The sequence below is a fragment of the Pezoporus occidentalis genome, unplaced genomic scaffold (genome assembly GCF_034315485.1).
Source record: "Pezoporus occidentalis ecotype Australia unplaced genomic scaffold, CSIRO_AGI_Poc_V1 ctg119, whole genome shotgun sequence".
In the NCBI taxonomy this organism is placed as follows: domain Eukaryota; kingdom Metazoa; phylum Chordata; class Aves; order Psittaciformes; family Psittacidae; genus Pezoporus; species Pezoporus occidentalis.
The window spans coordinates 1,662,275-1,678,265 of NW_026912983.1; the positions used below are offsets into that span (position 1 = coordinate 1,662,275).

The 15,991-nt window shown below is 48.8% G+C and overlaps 1 protein-coding gene across 2 annotated transcripts; it reads right to left on the bottom strand.

Annotated features, from left to right (window-relative positions):
• Positions 1-6,619: 6,619 nt before the first annotated feature.
• Positions 6,620-15,357, bottom strand: MASP2 (MBL associated serine protease 2). Of its 2 annotated transcripts, none has more exons than XM_062604712.1 (5): positions 15,265-15,357; positions 14,753-14,972; positions 13,575-13,752; positions 13,215-13,346; positions 6,620-6,682 (listed from the first exon to the last, which is right to left on the bottom strand). In XM_062604712.1, exons 1-5 carry the CDS (start codon positions 15,267-15,269, stop codon positions 6,642-6,644), a joined length of 576 nt encoding a protein of 191 aa, XP_062460696.1. In that variant the 5' UTR covers positions 15,270-15,357; the 3' UTR covers positions 6,620-6,641. The 2 variants fall into 2 exon arrangements, with proteins under 2 accessions (XP_062460696.1, XP_062460706.1); XM_062604722.1 differs by lacking the exon at positions 6,620-6,682 and adding an exon at positions 11,524-11,733.
• Positions 15,358-15,991: the final 634 nt, after the last annotated feature.

Consider the following 15,991-nt stretch of genomic DNA (forward strand, 5'->3'; position numbering starts at 1 on the left):
GGGAAAACAAAAACTAGGGTTTTGTTGACTTAAAACATCTTTAAATGCATTGCTGTGCTGCACTGCTTTCAGGATGGGAAAAGGTAAATCATTCCAATACCATCATCACATGGATCTGAATGTTGCTGGCTGAGAACACGAGGGACAGTGACCCTCTCCGGAACATGGAGGCTAAAGTTGCAGTTGTGGGCACCAGTTCTACCACTTACACCTGCCTTGTCACCAGCAAAGACAGCATCCAGTGCTGGTCAGTGTGTTCCAAGGACAGCAGGGAATACAGCCTTTCCATGTGCACCCAGCTTCCCTGCTGCTTGTGTTGAACACGAACCTTCACGTCAGTCCTCGTGGGTTTATACATACCATAGAATCACAACCTGGTTTGGGTTGGAAGGGACCTTAAAGCTCATCCAGCTCCAACCCCTGCCACGGGCAGGGACACCTTCCACTGGAGCAGCTTGCTCCAAGCCCCTGGGTCCAACCTGGCCTTGAACACTGCCAGGGATGGGGCAGCCACAGCTTCTCTGGGCACCCTGGGCCAGCGCCTCAGCACCCTCACAGGGAAGAGCTGCTGCCTAAGAGCTCATCTCAGTCTCCCCTCTGGCAGGTTAAAGCCATTCCCCTTGGCCTGTCCCTACATCCCTTGTCCCAAGCCCCTCTCCAGCTTTCCTGCAGCCCTTTCAGGCACTGGAGCTGCTCTCAGGTCTCCCCTTCAGGAGCCTTCTCTTCTCCAGGCTGCCCCAGCCCACCTCTCTCAGCCTGGCTCCAGAGCAGAGCTGCTCCAGCCCTTGGAGCCTCCTCTGGACTTGCTCCAACAGCTCCAAGTCCCTCTTGTGTTGTTTCCCCAGAGCTGGGCACAGGGCAGCCGGGTGGGTGTGTGTGTGTCACAGTGAATGTGTGCAACTACCAAATCAGACTGGGTACAAAATAACCCCTGAGATAAGCCTGTGCCTTCTTAAAATACAGTCACCTAACTGTGATCCTCAAATTATGCCATAAGCATACATGGACTGGAATATCTTCCAAAACTGCCTGCTGGGAAGCAGGATATTGCTAAGAAATAAGCCTAAACTGCGGCATTCAGTCGGAGCGACCGAGTATTCCAGTTTTAACTTCCCCGGAGAGATGCAGTAACAAATGAAAGAACATTAAAATTTCTCACTACACTGATCCTGTGAAATCTTTTGTAAAATCATTCCTTTCTTCCGAGATAATTACAAGCAAATCTCTAAGCAGCAGTGCTCAAAGAGCATCAGTAGGGGCAGACACACACACGGGCACACACAGGAACGGGATTCTTCAAAGGAAGGATGACTCTGAGCAAATGCAGTGTTCTGAACACACCTCATAATTACAGTACGTGAACAACACAAACTGCTAATGAGAAAAGGTACCTACGTGGTTAATCCCTGAGGAATTCGGTTCCATGGGGCTGGCAGCTCCATGGGTCGCCTACTTCAAGCAGCACATATCCGCTGCCACAGGAGAGAGCGGAGCTGTCGCCCAGAAGGTACCGCACTGCACTGGTGCGGTGTGACCATGGGGTGGTGCTTCAGGACTGGGACACGGCAAACCTGCAAGGATCAGAAAACACTATTATTCCCCTTAGGAGCTAATTTGTGCCTTACTGCTACAGGCTCCTGAGGCAGAACCCACCCTTTCCTTGTGCTTTCTCTACACCACCTCACTTGCATGGACACAGATCTACATTTACCGAGGGTGAAAGGAAGAACTGTGACTGCCTGACTGGGATGCTCTCGCACTGAAGGTGAGCAGTGACCTGCATGGGGCCAGGCTCTCTCTCTGGTGCCACAACACATACCTTGTCACTCCCGACACACTGGGAAAACTGTTCCTTAAAGTAAAATCATATGTCTGTACCTGAGCTCAACTGCAGGGTCAGCTGGAATTCCGGATTCCCTTAAAACTTCCCTTCAGAAGTGAGCTACCCAGTAGCTACATTGTTTAATAGGAACAATCCTGAAAACGAAGTAGGAAACCACCTTTTCCAAGCACCACTATTTGGTGGCTATTCAGGCCTTTCCAGAATGAAGTTCTGGGAATAGTCTGGACTTCAGAACTAAGCATAGGTCTCCTTCCCACCTGTCGCCTGTACTTCAGTCTCCATCCAGCGTGTGCTCCTGAGATTACCAGTTAGAAAGGTCCTTGCACTGTTTAAAAGCCCAGGCAGGTTGTTAGAGCTCCTCACTATGGTCACTCACAGCAGGGCTTTTCTCCAAGCATCCTAACTGCTATGGAATTCCTGGGAAGCAGCCACTGGGTCCATGTTACAGACAAGGAAACTGAATGCAAAATGACTCCCCTGGCATCACTGATGGGCGCTACAGGCACAAGTTGTGATGAAATTATCAAGTCATCACACACCCATGTGTGCCTGGGTTTGGTTGTGGTGAATTTCCCAGAAGTGGAAAGTGTTGAAAGAAATGGAAAAAACCCAACAAAACTGAAGGGAGGAGGAGAAATAATGAATGAGGAGAGATAGAGGGAGATGAGGCTGTAAATTAACGTGGTGAAACCCAGGCTGAAGAAGATGCAGTGAAAGAACTGGGCCTGTCTCACAGAAGCTGTGCTGCAATGCAATAAACCTCACCTTACCTTAAGGACATCACAGGAGCACGACACTCCTGGGTGTGCCTCCACATTAAAGGTGAGGTGTGAGCAGGTAGAAGATCTGCTTAGCCTGGTGGCAAGACTTAAGGAGGAGGTTGAGACGCTGAGGACCATCAGGGAGTGTGAAAGGGAGATCGACTGGTGGAGTAACTCCCTAGCGTGCCGGTCGGAACGGTTCCAGGGAGATACCCCCCAAAAGGGGAAGGACCCCCTGCCTTCTCAGTCAGAGGGGGATGGCCCGAGACAGCCCCTGCCCTGTAGCTGTAGCGCAGAGGTAGGGGACCAAAAAGACGACGAGGGTTGGAAGCGAGTTCCGGTTCGACGTCGGGGGAAACCCTCCCCCCTTCCTGCCCTGCTTCCCCAGGTGTCCGTCCGTAATAGGTTCGAGGCCCTGGATCTTGAAGGAGAGGTAAGTGAGAATGTGGGGTAAGGCCAGCCCACAAGGCCACATAGGAAAAGGGGGTCGACTTTGCACCTCAGGACTGCCTCTGTTAAGAAAGAAAGAAGGGTCATTGTAGTAGGCGATTCCCTTCTGAGAGGAACAGAGGGCCCGATACGCAGAGTTGACCCTCATCATAGGGAAGTGTGTAGTCTGCCTGGAGCCCGGATCAGGGATATCACCAGGGCGCTCCCCAGCCTGGTGCACTCGACAGACTACTACCCGCTGCTGGTCTTCCAGACAGGTGGGGAGGAAGCTGCTTCCCGCAGTCTGAGGGGGATGAAGAAAGACTACAGGGCCTTGGGGAGGGTGGTGAAAGAGTCTGGGGCTCAAGTGATCTTCTCCGCACTCCTTCCATCTTCCACTGATGATGTGGGAAGGAATGGGAAGATTCAGTTCATGAACGATTGGCTACAAGACTGGTGCTACAGGCAGGGCTTTGGATTCTTTGATAATGGCTGGTTTTATAGGGCACCAGTCTGGACAATGTCAAGTGAGAAAGGTTTGTCTCACAGAGGCAAAAGGATACTGGGGCATGAATTAGCAGGGCTCATTTGGAGAGCTTTAAACTAGATTCGAAGGGGGATGGGGTTGTTGCTGGGCTTGCCCCAGTGGGGCAGCGCTCCAGAATTAATGAAGACTGGGAGGCCTCCTATAATCCTAGGGTGAAATCGGTGTGCTCAGCTCGCTCCCTGGAATGTCTGTACACCAATGCGCGCAGCATGGGAAATAAGCAGGAGGAGTTGGAAACCTGTGTTAAGTCAGGAGACTATGATCTGGTGGCAATTACAGAGACGTGGTGGGACAGCTCACATGACTGGAATATAGTCATGGAGGGCTATGTCCTTTTCAGGAAAGACAGGCCAGCCAGGCGGGGTGGTGGGGTTGCTCTTTATGTACGGGAGGAACTACAATGCACCGAGTTCTGTCTGGGGACAGATGATGAGCGAGTTGAGAGTCTGTGGGTGAGAATTAAGGGGCAGGCTGGCAGGGGGGATACTGTTGTAGGTGTCTGTTACAGACCACCAGATCAGGGTGAGGAAGTTGACGAGGCCTTCTACAGGCAGCTGAGAGAGGCCTCACAGTCACAGGCCGTGGTCGTCATGGGGGATTTTAACTTCCCTGATGTTTGCTGGAAGGACCACTCGGCAACCCAGCCGCGGTCCAGGAGGTTCCTCCAGTGTGTGGATGATAACTTCCTCCTGCAAATGGTGGATGAGCCGACCAGGAGAGGAGCACTGCTGGATCTCATCCTCACTAACAAGGAGGGTCTGGTTGAAGCAGTAAGGGTTGAGGGCTGCCTTGGTTGCAGCGACCACGAGATGGTGAAGTTCAGGATCCTGTGTGGTAGGACTAGTAGAATACCAAGTAGAATTGCAACCCTGGACTTTAGCAGGGCAAACTTTGGCCTTTTCAAGCAATTGCTAGGGGAAATCCCATGGGCAAGGCTGCTTGAAGGAAAAGGGGCCCAAGATAGTTGGTTGACATTCAAGGACTGCTTTTTCCGTGCTCAAGATAGGAGCATCCCGACACGTAGGAAGTCAAGGAAGAGGGCCAAGAGACCTGTGTGGCTAAATAGGGAATTGCTGGGTATGCTCAAGTGGAAGAGGAGAGTTTACAGGTCATGGAAGGAGGGGCTGGCCACTTGGGAGGAATATAAGGCTGCTGCTAGGGGATGTAGGAAGGCAGCTAGGAGGACTAAGGCTTCCTTAGAATTAAACCTGGCAAGAAGGGTCAAGGACAGCAAAAAGAGCTTTTTCAAGTACATGGCAGACAAAACTAACACCAGAGGCAATGTAGGCCCACTGATGAACGGGATGGGTGCCCTGGTGACAGAAGATGCAGAGATGGCAGAGTTACTGAATGCCTTCTTTGTCTCTGTCTACTCTGCTGCAGGCAGTCCTGAAGAGCCCTATACCCCTGAGACCTTAGATGAAGTCAGGTCGACCGAGCGACTTGCCTTAGTCGATGAGGAATGGGTTAGAGATCAGTTGAGCAATCTGGACGTCCATAAATCCATGGGTCCAGATGGGATGCACCCGCGGGTGCTGAGGGAACTGGCGGAAGTCATTGCTAGACCACTCGCCATCATCTTTACCAAGTCCTGGGAAACGGGAGAGGTGCCTGAGGACTGGAGGAAGGCAAATGTCACTCCGGTCTTCAAAAAGGGCAAGAAGGAGGACCCGGGTAACTATAGACCGGTCAGCCTCACCTCCATCCCTGGGAAAGTGATGGAACACCTTGTCCTTGGTGCCATCTTAAAGCATGTCAAGGATAAGAGGGTTATGAGGGGCAGTCAACATGGCTTCACCAGGGGGAAATCATGTTTGACCAATCTCTTAGCCTTTTATGAGGAAATAACACGGTGGATGGATGATGGCAGAGCGGTGGATGTGGTCTACCTTGACTTCAGCAAAGCCTTTGACACAGTCTCCCACAGCATCCTCACGGCTAAATTGAGGAAGTGTGGACTGGATGACCAGGTAGTGAGGTGGACTGCGAACTGGCTGAAGGAGAGAAGCCAGAGAGTTGTAGTCTATGGGGCTGAGTCTAGTTGGAGGCCTGTAACTAGTGGAGTGCCTCAAGGGTCAGTACTGGGACCGGTATTATTTAATATATTCATCAATGATTTAGATGAGGGAATTGAGTGTACTATCAGCAAGTTTGCTGATGACACTAAGCTGGGAGGAGTGGCTGACACGCCAGAAGGCTGTGCTGCCATCCAGCGAGACCTGGACAGGCTGGAGAGTTGGGCAGGGAATAACGGGATGAAATATAACAAGGGAAAGTGTAGAGTCCTGCATCTGGGCAGGAACAACCCCAGGTTCCAGTATAGGTTGGGGAACGACCTGCTAGAGAGCAGTGTAGGGGAGAGGGACCTGGGGGTCCTAGTGGACGACAGGATGACCATGAGCCAACACTGTGCTCTTGTGGCTAAGAAGGCCAATGGCATCCTGGGATGTATTAGAAGGGCGGTGGTTAGTAGGTCGAGAGAGGTCCTCCTTCCCCTCTACTCTGCCCTGGTGAGACCCCATCTGGAATATTGTGTCCAGTTCTGGGCCCCTCAGTTCAAGAAGGACAGGGAGCTGCTGGAGAGAGTGCAGCGCAGGGCAACTAAGATGATTAAGGGAGTGGAGCATCTCCCTTATGAGGAAAGACTGAGGGAGCTGGGTCTTTATAGTTTAGAGAAGAGGAGACTGAGGGGTGACCTTATAAGTGTCTATAAATATATAAAGGGGGAGTGTCAGGAGGATGGAGCCAGGCTCTACTCAGTGGCAAACAATGATAGGACAAGGGGTAATGGGTGCAAACTGGAACACAAGAGGTTCCACTTAAACTTGAGAAGGAACTTCTTCTCAGTGAGGGTGACGGAACACTGGAACAGGCTGCCCAGGGAGGTTGTGGAGTCTCCTTCCCTGGAGACATTCAAAGCCCGCCTGGACACATTCCTGTGTAACGTTATCTAGGTGTTCCTGCTCTGGCAGGGGGATTGGACTAGATGATCTTTTGAGGTCCCTTCCAATCTCCAGCATACTGTGATACTGTGATACTGTCTCCATGAATCCCAGTGTGATCAGGAAGCCACCTTCCACCTGGACACTGTAGCTGCAGGAGCTGAGCGGGCATAAGGTGTTGGATAGCTGGGGCTGGTGATTTTCCAATTCTTTCAGTAAAAACCTGACTCTGGCAGTGGGCTGGGAGGGGAAAAAACCCAAAGCAACAGAAAATGGTGATCAGAACAATGAACTCGGCTCCACTGCACTGAGTAAAGGTAGTGGGTCTTTTTCTACACTAGTCTACCCTTTCAAGAAGCTTTACAGAGCTATGTATCTACCTACCTATGGAATGAAGCTCCTCTTACACATTTCACCAGGGCACATTTGTTACTGTTGAGAAAACTGCCCTCTCCGTGTCTCCCTCTGTGGTGGTAGGAGCAGCAGCGTTATCCAGCACTCCTGCCTCAGGAGTGGTGCAGAGGGCACTGGGGAGGCACCACTTAGCACAGCCCCAGGGCTGGAGGTCAGAAAGAAGCGCGATAGCTGGAAGCTCATCAGGAACGCTCCGAGGTGTTCCATTTGCAGCCTGTCTGCTGTATCAGAGTGCAGAGTGGTGGGACAGCTATCAGCTCCTCAAGTCCAGGAGCCTCTGAATGCAGCTCTTTCTTTTTAATGCCTTTGTTGCCAGACATTTAGACTGTAATTGTATTTTCTGAGCAAAACCAGCTGTGCCTCTTGCCGACACAATTGGAGCCACAAATGCTCCCTGCTGAAGAGAAGCAAGAAGGAACAGCCACAAGTGCCCCGAGGATCTCTGCTTGTTGACAGCATCTGATCACTGTGAAGTGGTGCTTTGATCAGCTGGGAACAAAGGCTTTATGATGTGCTGCAAAAGCTGTAGGAGCAATCCTTTAACTGATGAGGAATGCTGCACTGGCTGATAACACCCTTGTAGTTTTGTACCTCTCTAACACTGAATTAATTGTAAGAGGGAAATTGTTTGACGTTGAATTGTAGCCTCAAACGCACCATTACAAACAAAAATGCCATTATCCAGTCATTAATTATAGATTATCACCTAAACCAGACCATACTGTCTCAGGTTGCCATTTCAGTGGGAAGGAACCAAGCTGTGAATGAGACATTCACACTACTGTCCCTAAACTGACCATGGATTTCATTAGCCAAGACTTTTACTCCAGAGAATGAAACTTGCTTCTACCCTATACCTATGCAACAGCCCTGCTTCCTGCTACAGGAAGCATTTGGATACAAGCATGTACTTGGAAAGGAAAGCAGGATGGGGAGGAAGGGGTGAAAGGATAATCTTTGTGTTTCGGGTTTTCGTGGCTCTTAGCACAACACCAGTACCACAACACAACAGTGATGCTGTGAGACCAAAGGTTTCTTTTAGCACACGCTGTAATTTCAGAGCAATCTTTCTGTCCATCTTCCCAGAAAGCAGCTGCCCTTACTGACACAAACCCACCCATCACCACAGTGACTGAGCACTTCCGTGTGTTCCACTCGGAATGCATTCTCTGAGGCTTTTACACACAGCTGACAAACACACAGGGTAAAAGTGTTACTAAAAACACCTAGAAATGCCTATGCTGTTAAAACCCAGCCTCTCCTCATTTTTAAACCCTGTTTGAAATGCGTCTCTTGGTCCAAAGAAGTTTGACTAATTCACCTGGAGCTTCTGGCTGCCTCTGACAACCCTAACAGCATCGCTCTGCACCAGCAGAAATCAGCTGAGCTACAATGGGAAGTAAATCTCCTTCCATGCTACACTTGTAGAGCATTATCAGCAAGTGGATTCTTTCCATAACTGTTATTACCTCATTCCCCGCAGCTACATGCACGTTTCTGTAATTCCACTGATTGTGCCTCAAACTACAGCAGCATTTGATGGCTGTATTAAGAAGGAAGCGTATTTTCCAGCACACTCTCCTGAGCTGCTGCAGGTGCTGATTTAATTCCTCCCAGTGACACAGACCTCACTGCCTCTCCCCAGGCTAAGGTCCCACTACAATGCTTCCGTCCATCCGCTAAGGAACACCCCAAACCCATAAAGACATGCAGCTTTAGCAGTGCCATGGAAGTGCAAACCAGCTCCCTCACTTAAAAGCTGAAATTTCCTCATGCTGCTAATATCTGTCCCAGCTCCACAGCCCCTACAGGAGCAGTCTGGAGGCAATTATAGGAAGAGATAGGAAAGCAACCGTGAAATCCTTGGGTGTGAAAAAAAGGCTCAGTGGGAAGCCTTACCCTAAGCATACAGCCCACGATATAATGAGTACTATCTTTACACCCCTAACTCCCTGCTGAAATCATTAGGAAGTCAGAATTTCACATCTTCTGCTAGTTCTGCATCAGAATCCTCTCCCACTACCCACAAAACCATTTTTTCCTGGGCATGGGAGAGAAGGAACACTCAGAGAGGTTAAATTCTCTCTTACAAGAACCTCATAGTTAGAAGGCAGTGACACCTTGGCTTCTATTTACTCTGATGATATTTCTTCCTTAAAGTATGTCTAAAGGACTGGTTTTAGACTAAATCTCAGCATAAAAACGTGAGAGAAATAGTGGAGAAAAGACCTCTGTGTGCTAACACACACATACATGCACACACACACATATATATGCATGCAGAGACAGAAGAACACTGCACATAACCAGTTACTGTGGTTTCTGAAGGCTGTTTGCCTTCTGTAGTAACAAAAGGGCAAAGGGACACAAGATGAAATTAAAGGCTGAAACTCACAAATCGGATACAAAACCAGGATTAGGAAATAGCACGTAACTGATCTGTGCAATGTGCTATCACACAGAATTTAAGGCAAACTTTTATACCCTAGTGCCATAAATCCAGCTTAAGCTAAGCAGCACACAGACAGCAGAGCTGCTATTGCACAGGACTATGCTGCTGTGTGGCTACACTTTTAAAATCACTTACTGAACTGTATCATCCACTGAAGCATAAGATGCTGGCCAGCATCAAAGACAGGAGATCGGACTTGAGAGATCTTTAGCCCAGATCCATTCTAACAATGCACATTCCAGAACTGCACAGAGCTGGCATCCCCATAGGCTGCTATTCAAATACGAACAGTGCCCCATTACCACCCCCTCTCATTCAGAAAACTGCCCTTCACATTGTTTTGAAGGACTAAAGGAGACAGAGCCCAACAGTTCCTCATTACATGCTCATTCCTAATTTTGAGGTGAGATTTTCATAACGCAGTTTGAAAGCTGTGAGTCATCCCCAATAAACTCTCCTGACTTGTGCTCACACGAGTAGCCAAAACTGAGTGACCCGACAGAAGACACTCTGCTAGTCCCAGGGAATTTCCAGCATCAGGATGAAAAGCTTCGACTGGATCTTACTTTTCTCCCAATAACCTGGATGTGGCCACTGGGAGTCCCCTTTGTCAGGGCAGTATTTTTTCCTATAAACCTGCAAGTAAGAAAGTCGTAAACCAGCCAGCACAAAAAGGATCAAATGGGGTTTTAACACCTGCCAGCAGAAACGCTGTCCCTTGACTGCTCAGTCCAAGCTTTAGAGCTGCCCAGAGAGTGCTCAGTTATGCTCAGGTCATATTTTCATTAAAATCTCAGTGAGCTGTTTGCCAGAGGCTTGAACTCTGAAAAATGACCCCCTCCAACCCCGCAAGTCCATTGCCAGTGGCTCAGGTCTCCAGTGCAAGGTGGGTCATAAATTGTACCACCCAGCCATGACAAGATTTCAAGCTGCTTTGATCACAATTCACTGTGACCATGAAGAAGCTCCTGAACAAGATTAAAACCAGCACAAGTAAGCCCTGGTAACTGCCTACATGGCATGCTACCACAGACCAGTTCTCTACAACCCTCACTAAGCACCTTCCCAGTAAGCCAAGGCAGTGATGTTACCTTTCATGCTGCTAATGTGTGTTCAAAGCAGGTATCAAGTGACTTGCTCAAGGTAAGTCTGCAAATGCAGTGACCTGCAATGTGTCAAGTGTCTCATCTAAAAGACTCCATCTCCATCCCCTTCCATGTTCCCCTGGAAAAGGGCTCCTAGCATTTTTAGGACTAAAGAGGAGATGGGGTTGGAGAAACTGAGCCTCATAAATTCTCACTCAAAGCAACACCTGCTAAACTGCAGAAGTGAGGAAATGCTGCTGGGTTGAGGCACCTTCATCCCTGAAGCTTTTTAAACAAAGCACTGGTTTATCTTCAGCAGTTCACCTACAGTTGCTCAGCTCTGCCATGTTCACCTCTTGTTTCCTCCATGGAGCTGGGGAGCTTTAATCACTGACAGATACAGAGCACAGCATTACTCAAGCATGTTTAAGAAGACAGTCTCTGTCCAAAACGAGTACAGTCTAAAAGGACACCAAATGGGTATTAACGTGGTGCAGTGAGAGGCACTGTGAAGGACTGAGACATATAAATGCCACAAGCAAGTGTGCTGAAGAACATACTTTGTGTTGCACCTATTGTGTGGTGGGCGCTGCTGCCTTGAACGAAGGCAAGACACCTAAGCTCTGGTGACATTCATATTACTTTACCAAATGCCTGGAAGTCCAAGGCTTTGCTCACCAGAACACATTTCAGGTTCCCAATAGGAGATACAGCCAAAGTCATAATATTTGGATCAAAACAAACCTCAAATTCAAACCTCTCCAGAGAATGAATGGGCTCTGAATAGAAATAGTTTCAATTTCCAAGTCTGGGCGCACACAACAGCAAATCTAAAAGGAACACGTGCGCAGTCCTGGTCTTGTTACAGTTTAAAAACTATGGAAGGTCAAGCAACAAGAGCTGGACAAGAAATCCAAGAGTTTTGTAGCTGTGATGCTCCAGAGACTTTCACAATGGCTCCTCTCTTATCAGTTTCTACCTCATCTACCTTTGTTTTTCCCCTAGTGACACATGGGAAATGCGAGAAAATGAATGTCCCAGAGGCTGCCATCAGCTTTCAACAAGGAACAGCCTCTTTATTGTCTGCAGGAGGCAGGTCTGAAAGGCAAGGAACCAAGATATACAAGTCACCGAGCATGAGAAGCCTGCAGCCCTTGGGCAGACTGCAACAGGCAGGTCAGGAGGGAGGGTAAACCAGCTCTTCCCAGCACATCTGTCTCCATCTCTGCCTAAGCGAGGAGAAGCTTTAATTATCTCATGCTGGAAAATAAAGGAGAAAGAAAGAGCCTGTCAATATCAGCCTGCTCAGACAGGAGCCCAGCAATCAAAGGGGCAGCTTTTGCCCTCATGAAAGCGATCCACAGAGACCTTTGCTTTGCAGCCCAGCTCAGTGGCTTGTACCTAAAGACCTCTGCAATGCGAACAGGTTCTGACACATCAGCTGCCCCACAGTAATTCCCAGTGTGTACATCTCCACCCATCAGGATACTGCTGCTAAGCTCCCTCTGCTAGCGTGCAAGGATGGTGCCTAAGTGTGCACACATGAATGGGCAACACAAAGCTCCAGCCTGCTAGTTCACAGCTCTTCGTTTTGCACCTTCACATTAAGACCGGGCACACGCTTTACAGCGGAAGTAAATCCATACACTTCTGCTAAAAGCTACCATTTTAGGAAGGGGAGGTTGAATGAATAGGTCTGTTCCAATACACTGGAGATATGAGGAGTCTGAATCTTGAATCAGACCCAGGCAACCGTGTCTGAAACAAGGGTGTAACAGTTGGGAAGGTAAATGCCCAGACAGCCTTAAGCACTGGAAATTAGATCTAATTCTGGATTTCAGCACTGGGGAGCTCAAAGAAAGTATCTTCCCATCTATGCCAATATTTAGTGACCAGTATGTGTGCTGGTTCTTTCCAGCCAGGATTCAGCTCAAGGTGGGCAAAGCCACACTCACAAAGGATGAATCTGACACCACGTGTAGGCCCCATTTCACAGCAAAGTGAATGCTGAAGTGCTGATCACTGCATTGCTCCAGGCATCACTTCAGTGCCTGACCACACATGTGCTTTCCCTGCCTGTGGCCTGAGCAGCAGAGCCAGGCAGCAGTCAGCCAGGCAAACTGCACGCTGTGTACCCTTCCGAACATGAGATCTGTGCCTGGCCTTGCCTCCCATTTACTGGGTGGATTACTGGTGTCAGTGATTTGTGGACTGTGCTGCTTCTTGGCCTGTGTCCTTCTAGGGACAATGAGCAAACTACTTCTCCATTAGACTTCACAACTTGATTGTTAGTTTTTCCAACACATCCACTAACCCAGGTCCAGAATACTCAGTATCTCAGTACTCAGGGAGCAAGATAGACTCAGTTTTGCAAAGCTGGCTGCACTGGCAGCCATAGAGACTGGAAGTGGTGGGAAGCGTAGGACAAGTTTCTTGCTTCTGCATTTAATCTGTCCAAAGCTGAACACAGGTGGATGCTGCCTATGAAGCAACCAAAACCAACTGCCAGGCAACACATTACTGCTGCCCCTAACAGCAGCAATTAGCTCACAGCCACTCTGCAAACCAGGGCCTCTGCTCACAGCCCTGACTAACCCCCTGCACCAGGTGCATATGGAATACCAAAAACAACAACAAAACCCCACAGCTTTCATCTCGATGCATCAGTGGGTCTGAGCCAGGACTGGATGAAAGTGGACGTTGTAGGTAGGGAAGCACCTCTTGATCTAGCAAGAGCTCACCTGTGCACGTCCTCTTGTTCTCATGCAGTGTGTACCCAATCCGACAGCTGCAATAGTAGCCCCCCACGTAGTTGTGACAGTGATGATTGCAGAGGGGCTCACCATCAGACACTCTTTGGCACTCATCAATATCTAATGGGTGAAGCACAGAATTAGGCAAACAGCACCTTTCAACCACACTGCGTCTTGCTCTGAGCCACTGTTCTGTGAGGTTGGCTTCTTTGCCTTTGGTTGCTGTGCCCTTTTGCATCTGCTGCCTTGTCCCACCTCACACCAGCAGCCACATTCTGTGAGAGCCCAGGGAATCACTAACCCCACCATACCCATCTCTTGCACCTGCATTAGGGGCTTGTCTCTTACCTTCAGCAGCATAAAAGGCCTCAAAGCCTGTGAATGGTTTCTCATTGGAGTAATCAGACCGAAACACTACCATGAGGTTGTTGTCAATGGAGTTGTAGGTCTTGTTGCCCGGAGCCTCCTCAGTGTCTGTGCTATCCTTTCCACACAGTGTGGCCAAGGTCCTCCCACCAGAGCTCAGCTGCAAAATGGGTAGACAAATCTACCAGATGAGCACAGAGCTTTGCTCTTCCTAACTTGCTGCCATGGCTTGGAAAGCATGTGTTTAATGGTGTGAGCAAGGAGGCTTGGATGCTCTCTAAAGGTGCTTCTAGAAGTGGGTCCAGATCCAGGGACAGTTAAGAGAAGATTTCCCCTAGGATTTAAGCCCATAATTTTGTCTCCCTTTTCCCCTTCAGAGGCCCACATAAAGCTGTTCTGCAGCCTGGGCTATCAGTACCATGCTTTGTTTATAACCCTGGTGTTAATTTGGCACTCTGAGGGACAATCAGATCCTGGTTTTGCATACTCCTGTGCAACAGCTCCCTCTGCAACATGTTATCATGCCCATGCAAATACCAGAAGAAGGAGAGAGGTAGCATGGCCTTAAATCAGCACCAGGGCTGCCTGGACTAGAGCACATGCCAGCATACGGAGTACAAACCTTTCAGGGACACCACTGATCACTCCACCACTTCCCAAAGGAAGTATCTTTGCTTCTTTTCCTGAGGTTGTTTCTCACATTAGCTAGCAAACACACCACAGCAAGTGTGGCAAGTGCGCGTTTAGACAAGCTGACAGTATCTTGTTTAGACTATCGCTTCCACTTTTACAGTCTCCCATTATCCTCTGTGTAAAGCACTACTTGTTAATTTAAAACACACACTGTAACTTCAGCAAAATGAAGCTCAAATGTTGTTTTGGGCAAGATTTCAAGTCTTTTGCTTCACGAGAGGAGAACATCAGAATTCTCTGAGCACAAACTACTCAAGTTTCAGACATTTCAACATGACAACCAGTTCTACTTCCTAGTCCCATGGGCCTCAATAAACACATCATTTATACATCAGCTGAGCCTAAACTTTACTAGCTGTCTAGAATCAAGAGCCTACATCAATTATGTTGGTCCTGCATGTGTCCCGAATCACATATACAGTTTTTAACAACTTAGCTTGCTACACATCACCCTGCCCTACGCGTACCTTCACATAATCGTATTCACACAGGTAGGACAGCTCCAGGTTGAAATGGGTGAAGTAAACACGGACAGAATATCCCTTGGGAACAGTAATATTCCAGATTCTCTCCTTGTGATTTGGGTAGACATTTGGGAAGTTGGGGGATGTGATCCTCCCATACATCTTCTGCAGCACAATGCTGCTGCTTACTCCACTGTAAAGCACAGCTAGCAAGACAACCAACCTGTGTCAAAGGAACAGAGATGAATAGAGAAAGAGTGAGCACCAACTCACACCATACACCAAAAGCCACACATCCAAGCTGCCAGTCTCAGTACCAATCAGGTATCTTGGTGCTAACCAAAATCTTCATGTTCAACACCCTTCTCATTTAATAAGAGAAGAAATCAGGAGGCATCAGTGAAGTGATACTGTAGGAGCTGCTAAACAAGAGGAGAATCACACTCATGCCTTCCAAGGCCTGCACAAAGCCAAGTGGCCAGAGGAGCTGGGGAGGTCCCTGTGACTACACTCACCTCATTATGCTGCTCTCCTGCCTGAGCCTGCTCTGAGCCCCAGGGAAGGAATCTCTCCTGATGTATTTGCATTTGGGGGCGGATGTATTTATTGTGTGAGCTCTGCTGTGTTTGTCTGGAGGTTGAACTCTGATGTTTATCTCCCACCCCCTTCAGCCTGCTGAGTTCTGGGAACAGCAATCACTAAAAACCAGGCTTGTGCTCAGCACATGAGGCCTCAGTCAGTGACAGGGAGAGGCAGACAGAGATGGAGGGGATGGATTAGGAATGCTGCAGGCTCTTGGATGGAACCATAGTATGGAAGCTCTGAGGGAAGGCAGGGAGTGGGAGGAGGTACAGAGTGGCTCCAGTGTCTTCATGGGGGAGTGAGGAGAGCTGGGCAATGCTCTTTCCCTCTAACCAACTGATCTGCAATCACTGTTAATGCAAACAGTATGCTGCTGGAAGTAGTTTCTTCCCTTGTCAGAGCAGGAACGTGTTGCTAACAAAATAATGGTGCACATGACAGGATTTCAGAATAGGGAGTCTGCTCAGATGGGCCTGGGTAACGGGACACTCAGGTGACACAACACTACAGTGTACATGGGCACCAGTTTAAGAGATGCCAAAGTCTTCCCGTCCTCAGCTGCATATTTTAATCCAGTACAAGCTTGGCCCTACTCCATGCCTTGTTTATAGGCAGGGTTTGCTTTTTACCTCCCCCATCCTGGAACACCACAAATCCCTA

Excerpts from the sequence above, each read along its gene's own strand:
- MASP2 (XM_062604712.1), bottom strand. Across the intron at positions 13,753-14,752 it reads GTGAATACGATTATGTGAAG|CTGAGCTCTGGTGGGAGGAC; the intron begins GTACGCGTAGGG and ends CCCATTTTGCAG. Across the intron at positions 13,347-13,574 it reads GGCCTTTTATGCTGCTGAAG|ATATTGATGAGTGCCAAAGA; the intron begins GTAAGAGACAAG and ends TTCACCCATTAG.